This window comes from Protopterus annectens, chromosome 5.part0 (assembly GCF_019279795.1).
Source record: "Protopterus annectens isolate FY-2018-M chromosome 5.part0, PAN1.0, whole genome shotgun sequence".
NCBI lineage: Eukaryota > Metazoa > Chordata > Ceratodontiformes > Protopteridae > Protopterus > Protopterus annectens.
The window spans coordinates 1,434,169,676-1,434,181,931 of record NC_056735.1 but is presented as its reverse complement, the minus strand read 5'-3'; the positions used below and the strand labels follow the sequence as shown (position 1 = coordinate 1,434,181,931).

The following is a 12,256-nucleotide window of genomic DNA, read 5'->3' as shown; positions in this document are numbered from 1 at the left end:
TTGTTATTAATAAAAGACTCAGGAACATTGAGGATAAGCTTCAGTATGACTAGTCCCCCCTACCTTAAGACTTCGGATCTCCCCTACCAGGAGATCCTTGCATTTCCCTGTGTGTTCTATTTTAAATGTCCCGGCTTCATATGCCTCATTACTTTGCTGTCTTTAGGAGATACTGCCAATCTGGCACATATGGCTTATGTGGCCTGCTGTGAAACATAAATGAAGACTCAATTAGAAAGTTGGCTACCAGGAGAAATAAACACTGGCTTGCTATTAATAAACTTTCCAAGTAAGAGTATATTCAGGCATACTATAACCTGTTTCTCATTTGATCTCTTCAAATTTCACATGCTAAAAGCTGCTCCCTTAATCCCTCTTGGGCAACACTACAACTCACTACTGAGAAACAAATGAGTTGGATTGGCAAATCTATCTGATTGGGTGCCATCTTCCTTGTCTCAATGAAAAATATAAGCTCAGGAAGTTGAACCATAAAAGATACTGTTTGTAATGGACACAGACTGGCTCCTGATATGAGCATGGCTGAAGACAGACTAGATCCTCCTCAAAATGTGTGTGTTGATGATAAATTTTTAATGGATATCCCTAATGATGCTCTCATTTTGTAAAAGCCTTCCAACTAATGTTGCATGTAGACATTGGCTTCTTCTAGTGATACTTTTTATGTATGGGCTGTTTCCCCTCTGCCTTGTTGACTATCAAGCATTCCCTCACGGAACATGAGCCCAGTGTCTCCAGAGCCCTGATCTAGGGTATTCCTCAGATCCAATAGAGGAAGCCATTCAAACAAACCATCACCTGGAGGACAAAAGTGATATTATGACCCAGTTTATGTCCACCTCATCCTTCCCTTACCTGTGAAGGTGATGCTCTCATCATGGTAGCAAAAGGTCCTGCTTCATCTCCTCCAGGAGTGTAACCATCCATGTTTCAGATCAGTCTTCTTTGCTGAGGAATTTCAGACCCCCCCACAATCAGGCTGTATCTACTAGGATATAGTTTTAAGGGCATGAATGGTATAGTCCTAACTGCTGCCCCTGGGGATCACTCTCCATCACTGTGAGAACTACCTCTAGCCTTTGTATGGGGATACGCATTCTTCCATGCATGTTCCCTGTAAGAGCTACTCATATTGGCTTGGGTAAATCCTCCCACAGTATATAGTATGCTAATCAGCATCTAGTTTTGCTTAAGTAAAATAGCTCCTGTGGACAATAAGACAGCAGTGACCACATCTAGTCCCCTACTTGCCTCATGTTTTAAGCTACTACAGAAAAATCAGAGATGTGGCATAACCTGATACTTAATCAGGCTCACCAGTGACTAGTTTTCTTTCTCCTAGTCATTCCAATTATCTTATCATCCTCTGGCTAAGTATTTCTTCTCCTTAGTATGATTGGCCTGCTATTCATGAGATCTAATTGGGCAAGTCTGCCTAACATCTTTCACCCAGTGGTAAGTGCTGTCCACAAGTCCTCACAGTGACAAATGATAAGCTATATCAGCACTGCACTAGTGATCCTTTCCCCATGGCAGTGATCTTATGTATTTATGCCTTGTGAAAACTTACCACACTTTATTCCTGTGTTAAGTCACTGGCAAACAGCTGATGAAAACCGCTGATCTCAAATTGGACTCAGATGCTCCTTTTAGCTGTATGGCTAGTTTTTCATGCACATGTGCCTGACACATCCCTGTCATATTTCTCCAAAGGCTTCATATTGTTCACCATCCTGTTTCAAAGCACATGCTCAAAACATGTTTTGCATGACTTAAATTGACAGGCTTGGGCTTCCTAGAATGTTTTATCCCATTGCATACCCTAAGCCCTATTGATAACTATGAGTAATTGTTCTACAATTATTTTATTTTTTCTTGCAATCTTCCATTACAATTCACCCTTTCTTGATAACTAGGTTTTCATTTTAACCACAAGCTCAACAGCATAGGCTACCCCTCCATAATACCACAACAGCATACCAAACTCTAGTTATAGTTACCCAAAATATGAAGTTACATGACCCCCCCACACATGCACAGACTCTATCTACGCATCTGTGTACCTCAGCTTCCCGACTTAAGCACAGCCCCAGCAGATATACGTTCAGAGCCCCTTGAATGGTTTAATTCTCAGTAACCCATTGGTATTCTCTTGCTTCTCTTCATCACAGCTAAAGTTGCTGATTAAGCAAACCATTTTGTTTTGGCTTTATTTATTTTTTTATCTTGAATGGTTAATATGTAGCTGCTATTCACCTTCCACTGTCCTTCTAATTTCCACTTACAATTTTGGTGCTATTATTGTGACATTATTTAAACTGATTGGTGTTTCTGTGTTGTTCTTTTTGTCCTGTTAATGTTGTGTAAGCTCATGTTCAGACCCATAATCTGTTGAAACCTGTAGCAATGTCTGAAACCATTGACAGCTTGCTTCAATAATGATAGCAGTTTACCTCAAGATATCATCACAGTAATGTAATGAAAGAACAAAAAAGAACATATTTAGCTAGTTCTTGTGCAATTATTCACTTTTTGCAAACATGCTGTTGTCACATCTGAATTTGAACAACAACCTATCTGCAAAGAATTGAAAGAATGAAAGGTACATAATGGAAGGCAAAAAATATGCAACATCTAGAAGAGAACACTTTCTGGTGAGACTAGGATCTCCTGACCAGTCAAATAACTTTGTCGGAGTAAAATGTTATGCATGTGAAATCTGTGGAAGCTATATATAGGGCTGTCTGATAATATTGTACTGTGCAAATTCTTGCATATTGTTTTACATGTAATCCAATAAGCATAGTCACGTAGGCTTATTAGACTACTGGAGTAAAGTAAAAACCGTACCCCATTTTGTAGGAAAAATGCACAAGTGTATGTAAGTATCAAAATATCTCAATACCATAAAAGTATTCTAGTAGGAAACATATTTGCTTTTAAACATGTATTATTCTTTCAATGATATATCATGCCACATTTTTAAACAGTAAGTTTTTATATGTATATTTTTCTGCAGGTTACATTAAAAATGTTGCTGCTGACTGTGGTTGTCAGTATGTACAAGAGTTTCTTTATCATAGTTGGAATGTTCCTCCTGTTGCTGTGCTATGCCTTTGCCGGAGTGGTGTTATTTGGCACTGTGAAATATGGGGAAAATATCAACAGGTTAGTATAGTTGGTGTTCTCAGGTCAAAAGAAGAATAATATTTTGGTAATTCCTATCTAAATTTTTTACATTATTTTAAAAATTGCTAAAATATCAGGGTGTATGATTATGAGCTTTGCAGCATTCTTCATTGTTCATTATGAGGTGATCATAATTGCATTCATTTTGTAACAGGCTGTTGTATTTCTCTTAGCTGTCACTTATACATATATTAAATCTGAAATAGACAATGGTGATTGCAGCTAGATATAAAATGTGCATATTCATTTCACATTGTAAGTTGTATTTCCAGTTCAGTTAGTTATTTTTATGTTAGTCTGTATACACATGAGTATATGTGCCAAATCATCTAAATAATGTGCTGCTCAGATAAGGACAGCAGCAAACACTTTGAAGTGTCTAACTTAAGTAGTGCATGATAGGTTTACTGGTATCTATTAACGGAACAAATGCTTCATCAAGTACACAGTTCCCTGGGTAGATGTAGAAATCATACAGCAAACAGACACATAGCACTTCCTCTGCAGCTTTATTCTTGAATCAAAACTTAGACAAATTTGTTCTTAAATTGTTGAGTCCTCCCTCAACAAAACAGAGTGAGACAGTCCACTGTATGAAAAGCAATATCTGTGACATGAAAATAACCTTATGCACCACAAAATAAACAATTATATTTCTACAATTTCTTGTGTGGTTTTTGGTATGCTAAAAATAAGTCCCTCATAATGTGCCAAGCAAATGCAGACCAAGAAATACATGAATAATCTAGCAAGCAGATATAAAAAAAGTCTAAAGAAAAATCCTGTGCTTGAAGAAATACTGAGTAACAACATATCTGCTTATTACAGATATTAAACATTTAAAAAGAAATTAACATAAATATACAAAGCATTTTTGAATGAAGCATGCACGTTCTGAAAATTTCTAACTTAATAATTTATTATTAAGTAGATAGTTTAAAAACAATGCATCAAAGTAATACAAAAATCCTTGTTATTTTTATTCCTGCTCATTTTCAGTGTTTATCTAAACCTTTAACCATTTATGTACCCTTGCTTATAATGGATAAGCAGTAGAACAGAAACGAAGAAACCACCCACTAGATGTGTAATTCACATCTTGAGTAGAAATCTAAACACTCTGCAAGGCTAAAGCAAACCACCACAGCCAGACTGGAGAATTATAAGCAGAAGGTGAGTGGTGAGGAAGAGAAAATACCAATAAGAAATGTTTCACTAGTATAGCTGAAGAGGAGGAAACAGTACCAGGTCAGTCAAGGTTCCAAACTCATTTCTGTCAATGTATAACAGAGAATTCAAATGAGGGAAGACTCTAGGTAACATCTACCTGAAAGTAAGGAAAAGGTAAAACTTAAGATAAATCACTTGCAACGTGAGATACAAAATGAGAGAATAAAACTGAAATAAAGGGTAAGCAACATAAAGAAGAAGAAAAGGGAAGTGAGAGAGATGTTTGCTCACAGTGCGACAGAGGAGGTGTCAAGCTAAAGAAGGAATGATATAGGAAATGGTAAAATGTACTGAGCCAAAAATCTGTCACAAAAACAGCAGAAGTGCGTTCATTGTATCAGATTTATAAAAGTAAAGATCAAGAAAAAATCAATACCGCCTTTCTTTGGAGAAATGTAAGACATTGAGACATTAGTGCCTGTATTGGTAGGACAGGAGATGGTGCCTTCCACCTCATGACAGTCTGAAACTGAGAAAACTCCAGAGATTTCTTACTTTCAGGTAAGCAGAATATACTTTTTAAAGATGAAATAGAAAGATGTCAGTTTAAGCATAGCAAGGAAAAACAAAATGTTCCCACTTCTTATCCATACTTTGAGTTGCAAAATGACTTACTGTACAGTAAGCAAGACAGAGTATGTAGTACATAAACTATACATGTTCAAACTTTTCAAATCCCAGGAATGAAGTTAACACATACTCATGGTAGGGAGATGATTAGACATGGATAAGACTAAGGCATGGATCTTTGTAAGTTGTACTGGCTTGGAGCTATGACAGAAGTTGAGAATATCTGTGCTGGATGTACAACGTACCAGAAGACAGCTTCAAAAATCCTTTGATTCTGATTCATTTCACTGAGGTCCCATATGGAAGTATTGCTATAGGTATTGCTCAGCCAGGTTGAAGTGTGGGGACTTAAAGGACTGAGGGTACGTCTATCAAAGTTGTTTGGGGGGATGCAAGTGAGGAAATGTTCAAACAGAGGATGGGTTTTAGATTAATATCAGATGAACACAGCAGTTTTTTTTTTCTTAAGGAGGATGAAAAAGGAGTTAATAACAATGGAATCACCCAAAGAGATACCTTACTAAAAAGTTTACAAGGCCTAAACAACATGTCCTACATGGACCGACTCAGAACCCCGTCACTATATTCGATATCCTGCAGAATGCTAAGAGGTGACCTGTGTCTGGCACACAACGTATCCTCCAACCCATTAATGATATATTTACCGCACATTAGCAAGTCAAATTATATCAGAAATGCTCAGTCTAGGAATCTGAACCTCTTCTGCACCATCAACAGAATGGTTTGGTCGGACAGGTATATTTTGCAGAGAATATCGCTGTTATGGAACAGACTCCCATCCACATAAAACAAAGTTCATCCCTGTCCAATTGTAAGCACAAGTTAGATCTATGAATAGGAAAGAAAAAAAATGTATCCCAGGACTGCCCCCATACTACTAAAGGGCAAAGGCAGCTCCTGAATGCTTTATTCCATGCTTGTCTCCCCCCAAATTATGTATGGTATGATCCTCGTTATTCCCATTGGGTGTAATATATAAATATTGACCATGGGATTGATAAGGCCAGTCTATAAACAAATGGGATAAGTTATTTCAAGCACAAAAGGGAAATTGGCTAAGTTTAAAATAGCCCACAAGGGCAACTAGCCTTGTACTTACCTATGAACCAATGTTATTTTTGTCTCTGTGTCTGCTATCAAGCCTCATCCTATGGGTCTTGAGCCTATTCATTCCTGTGGCATCATCCAGTCACATCCCTTGCTTGCATAGTTCCATTGTTTGAAAAAATGTTTGGTTTAACAAGAAGTACTTGTTTTGTTTCCAACAAAGAACTGTCCACATGGTACCATGCAGCAGTTTTGTTTTGCTTTCATAAAATACATTGGTGTTATTTAGCTAGACAGTAGACCGTTATGTTTCTTTCTAGCAATTTGGTATTAGAATAGTCAAATGTCACTTTTATCTTGTTTGAAATATTAATATTTATTTGCCCATAAAGGTTTAAAACTATAGTTAGAGTAATACATTATACATAGTGGTTGCCATAAAACAAATGCAGAGATTGATTTTGCTTTATATTTTGTTACCTTCTGAAAGGACTCAAACATAGCTAATGTAAACTACAAAAGCCTAAGGCTTGATGTAAGCAACCTTTTTCATTCTGATTTAAAACCATTAATTTAACAAGGTAATAAGTTGGTGCCCGCCCACCCCATTAATAATTGGAAATTTAGTCACTGTGCTTTTGTCTTGCATTTTTATATACATTTTTATAATTTACTGTATAACATTGCATGCATATGTGCATATCAGTGCATGTCTGTGCATGCTGTATGAGTTTCTGTGTATTTGTGCTTGTATTCCACTTATTAATAATTTTCCATACATTACCATCTTATGCTCTTACTTGTACCTATTTTAATCATGTTTAGACTGGAAACAAGGATTGAAAAATAATTTTCTGCATGAAGTCACCTATGTTGTGAATATTGTTGTATATAAATATGTATATTGCATAGAAAAATCTTTTTGACTCAAGGTCTCTCTCCTATAAACACCCAGAGACCTACCTCTAGTAAATTAACTGCCAAAACACAATATCAAAATAATGTTTTTATTTATTAAAAAAAGCATTTTGAGTCATCACTTTTTTTCGAGTGATCAGTTGTGACCTGTTACTTAAATACTGAATTTAATGAGGTATGATTATGATTGATTTCAGCGGGGTTATGAGTTATAATAACTTCATATAGTACATGCCTACTACTATTGGCAAAACCGACTCATTGTCATTGTTATGTTCAGCAATTTCTTTCAGTTGTGTATTTGAATCTATTTTTTTCAGTAATGCTTTTGGACTGTCCCCTTTTGTCTGCCATCTGCCATTTCCAGATACTCCTCTCCAATACTGTCATCGACCATGATCAGCTAGCCTTCTCCATTGTCCATAGAAAATGGTGTAGGGAAACCTCTTCTCCTGAGGCCTAGCTTTTTAGTGCATGCTTGTGTATGCTTACAATAACATCTGTGTGGTCCTTTAGTATGTATGACCATGCATACTCCCTACATTGTACAGGATCCTACTGCACTTTCCCTGTCATGTGGCTGCCTGGGTAAGAGGTAGTTATCAGCTATGCCGAAAAAAGCCTAAACACTTTCTCTGAGAGGATAAGTGTTGGTAAGGACCACTTAACCCTCTTTCCTGCCACCCATCTAACATCCAGTTCTCTAGTAAGATGTGGGTATGCAGCACCTCAAGACAAACATCTGCGCACAGAAATTTACAGCTTTCATTTTAAGTAGAAAACACAGCATATACATGTCAAGGATGTTATCATATTTCTGAGGCAAATCAAAATATGAACAAATACGTATTAGCAATGTTTAATTTCACAGAATGGAAGTTATGCAGATTTTTACATGTTTGTTTTCTTCCTAATGACATATTGTATACGTAGCCTGTCGTGTCAAGCAACGATCAGCAGCAGTGATGTCAGTGTTACCTTTATAGCTGTTTTCAGAAAGAGATTGGTTTATTAGACATTGGTCTACAATAAACAGTCCTAGCAGCAAAAAAATAAATGAAGAATGCAGTCTCAAGAGCTTTGTTATATGTGGTTTCTAAAAATTACTAATGGTCTTTTTTCAGTTGCATGTTCTAAGTAGTGATATAAAAGGCTTATCCCTGGAATGTCCAAAGTGCACTGATAATGTTAGGCTTTTGTTAAAATCAATTGGATATATTATATCCCTTTGTTCACTTCTCTATTTTTTGTAGACATGCAAACTTTTCATCTGCAGGAAAAGCCATTATGGTACTGTTTCGAATCGTAACAGGTGAAGACTGGAACAAGATAATGCATGACTGCATGGTGAGTTCTCCAAAAGTCATGGGTGCCGGGCATTTATGAAAAAAAAGTCTTTGTATGAAGTAGTCTATAACTTAAAAATATATACAAAATAGTTGAACTGTAAGCAACTTTATTAACTATGTGTACTATATATTTGTTTTATTCACGTAAAGGTACACCCCCCTTTTTGTACTCCAGACAACCACAGATACTGGGAGACTGACTGTGGAAACTATGCAGGTGCACTGATGTATTTCTGTTCCTTTTATGTCATCATTGCATACATCATGTTAAACCTACTCGTTGGTAAGTAGTCTAAGCTATATTATTTAAGAATTCATGTGCATTACATGATACAACAACAGCCAGTAATGATGTATTTCATGAGAAAATAATGTTTGCAAATTAACTGCAGGAGAATGCTTTAGCATAGCTCTCCATACTAGCCAGTTATCTGCAGATTATTATAGTTCTTACTAAACTTTATAGACTTCCTTTATAAGATGATGTAGATGTGTGGCAAAGGGTTGCACAGTGCTGTACTGATGGTGTCACTTATATAACATACTTATTCTTCAAAATAACCATTGCTGCATGAACTCTACCTGTAAAGCCAAGCAGTTTTTGTAACTGCCTGTAGTTTTAACTGTGTTCTGAAAAATATTACATCAGCAGCTCCATCCAGACAGTTGTTCTTCTTCTTTCGGCTTTTCCCGGTTAGGGGTCGCTACAGCAGAACTCCGGTCCGCTAATGATTGGCAGTAGATTTTTACGGTGCCGAGGTGCCAGCTCAATACCCAACATTCAACAAAGGCACACCCATTCATGCATGCCTTTCGAAGGCCACTCGACCACGGAGAGGACATGCAGACTCATCCAGACAGTTAAGATATTAAAAAAAACTCATCCTCATGCACAACAGCATATGCAACATAGCAAAAGGCTCTGCTCCAAATTTACACATCCCATTCCAACCTGCCTGGCAGTCTCAACCCTAGAGGTGATACAAGGGACACTGATTTTAGGAGTGATAGGAGTAAAGCAGCAGATTGTCAGTTGAAGGATATTCAATGGCAGAGACAAAAATGTTATTAAAAAAAAGAAAAATATTAATGGGCTACATTCTGAAATGTGCCAGTCACAAATGACTCTCAGCAAAGCCTGACATCCTATTGGAAAGATGGATACAACCTGCAGATTTGTTATAGTAATGCTTGCAGTTCATGCAAGCATAACATTTCTAGCTGCATACCACTTAACTTTTCTTAGTTTTACAAAACATCGCTGAATTTGCCTCATATTTTTGACTTATTACAAAGGATTACAGTCAGTCAATAATGTTAGACATTAAAGTTTCATATGCCTTATTTTTCAAAAAAATGCATGTTAGTGCAAAATATGTTCTATTAACTTTTAAATGAATTTAGGGTAGTGTTTAAAATTTCCTTGATTTGGCGCCTTTGTTCCACAATTATTTATAGATTGTCCAGAATTCTTGAACAGAGAAGTTTAAGATTTTATGGGTTGTTTGTTTATGATAACTTGTTGCAGTTAAACTCTTTTTTTCTAGTGGCTTCTTTAGCTGTTTAAAACTTTCATTTAAAGGCTCACTGCTGCTTTTCAGCTGTGAGTAACATTTCTGCTGTTTGTTTCCCACCCTCCCTCCCTGTTGGTATAGTGTTTTTATAGTTGGTGGCTTTGCAGTTGCCCGCCCCTAGTGTAAATTTGATCTGGGACCCTCCTCCCAGTCTAGTGTCATTACCTCATTCTACCCAGTACAGGGAGAGCATTTGAGAAGGCCAATCAGCTTAGTTTCTGCTACTCCTTTCTCTCTTTCCTTTCTCTCTTTCCAAAAAAAAAAAAAAATGTATCTGCTTTTACTGTATTTGTGTTTTTTCCTACTTTATTTTGCTTTTGCGTCATCTTAAAAGTACTCAATTGTATTTATTACTGCTTGGTGTAACTCATTGTAAGCCTTTTAGTTTAAGCACCTGGGCTTCAGACCAGTTTTACATTAGGAAGGTTTGTGGTCTGCACTGTAGTGGCAGAACAGGTAGCTTACATCCTTCTAAGTTGGGAACTGCTGATTGAGGGCTCAGTGTCTGTTATTCTAAAAGTGTATTAATTCTGGTTTAAGCACTTGGGCTTGAGGCCAGTTATTTTACATTAAGAGGGTTCGTGTTCTGCACTCTTGTGGGAGGAGAGGCTGGACTCTGTCCTTCTGAGCTGGGAATTTCTGGTTAAAGCTTATAGTGCCTGCATATTTGAACTGCTTCTTACTGAAATTGGTACAACTCGTTTGCTGTAGCATAGACTAGATCCAGGCCTGCTGAATCTAGCTTTGTTTGTATAACTTGAGCACTAATCCAGGCATTCTTTAAAGTATTCAGTTGTATTTATTACTGCTGGTAGTAACTTGATTAAAGTGTAGCTATCATTTCTAAGTCTTTTGGATTAAGCACTTGGGCTTCAGACCAGTTGTTTTACATTAGGAAGGTTTGTGGCCTGCACTGTGGTGGCAGGACAGGTAGCTTACATCCTTCTAAGTTGGGAACTGCTGATTGAGAGCTCAGTGTCTGTTATTCTAAAAGTGTATTAGTTCTGGTTTAAGCACTTGGGCTTCAGGCCAGTTATTTTACGTTAAGAAGGATTGCGGTCTGCACTCTTGTGGGAGGAGAGGCTGGACTCTGCCCTTCTGAGCAGGGAATTTATGGTTAGAGGCTTATAGTGCCTGCATATTCTGTTTCTTACTGAAATTGGAACACCTTGTTTGCTGTAGCATAGACTAGATCCAGGCCTGCTGAATCTAGCTTTATTTGTATGCTTGTTGTTTGTTTATTTCCCTGAAACGCTAATTCCACCTAAAACGCGGCCTTTTAGCACTTCTGTGGATCCCTAGTGATATCTGCATTGCTTACTGTACTTATTTCCTTGTTTCACTTGAAAGAAAGTTACTGTTTGTCGTTTTTGCATTTAAGTTACCTGTAACACATTGCATTTAAGTTACCTGGCACTTGCTCACTAAAGCAATTATATAAGTCAGCTCTAAAAATTAAAAGCACTACACCCTCACAAACTCCCTTGAGTACCTTGTTCCCCATTGGCCCTTTTTTCAATTATAAAGGAATTCCCAATACTATTCTAGCATGTCCAAAGGTCAGTTGTCAATCTCCTCATCGGTCCAGCTGGTGAATCTGGGAATCTTGAGGCAATGTTACAACTGCCTCATGTACACAGACAACCCTCTCCTCCTCCCAACAAATTCCAACACATGTGAGAGATGCAACCATATAGCCAAACTGGAGGCTAAGCTCTCTCAACTCAGTACTGGCGTAACCAGTCAGGAGGAGAAGGAAACCACACTCACTACAATTCCAGTCTCACATAGACCTACCACGACAACAAACCAAACACATAAACACACAAAAACATACTCGAGGCTCTAAATAAAAATCTGCCTAAGCAGCAGAGACCTCCAAAGCAGACACCCAAGCAACCGCTACCCCAAAACAAAACACGTGCAACACATAGCTCACAAAGCCAGTGTGCTGAACAGTCACAGCCCTTAAGGCTAAACAACACACCTGATACACTTGTAATAGGTGACTCTATCGTCAGGCACACTGACATCCCGCTCACCAGGCTGAACAAGGAGAAAGTCACGGTGAGCTGCCTGTCGGGCTAGGATCCACCACATAACACAAGCACTCAGGTCACTCCAAGGCAAGTACAAATATGACTCAGTCATTGTCCATGCTGGTGTGAATGACCTGAGACGTACCTCCCTGGACTACATGAAAAGAGACATAGAGGAGCTCTCTGAGCATGTAGCCCAGGCCGGTATGACCCTGACCTTGAGTAGCATCTTACCCTCACCAAGAATGATGCCACAATATGAAGACAATTGGCTTAAGTATTGGTGTCATTCAAAGGG

The 12,256-nt window shown here is 37.8% G+C and overlaps 1 protein-coding gene across 5 annotated transcripts in view; it reads left to right on the top strand.

Annotated features, from left to right (window-relative positions):
* Positions 1-12,256, top strand: part of NALCN (sodium leak channel, non-selective) — a 3,563,801-nt gene that overhangs the window by 3,304,238 nt on the left and 247,307 nt on the right. For all 5 annotated transcript variants that reach the window (XM_044071239.1, XM_044071242.1, XM_044071240.1 and 2 more), the window contains exons 36-38: positions 3,041-3,189; positions 8,250-8,343; positions 8,496-8,628. In XM_044071239.1, coding sequence (XP_043927174.1) covers positions 3,041-3,189; positions 8,250-8,343; positions 8,496-8,628 — 376 coding nt within the window. The remainder of the gene's footprint in view (positions 1-3,040; positions 3,190-8,249; positions 8,344-8,495; positions 8,629-12,256) is intronic.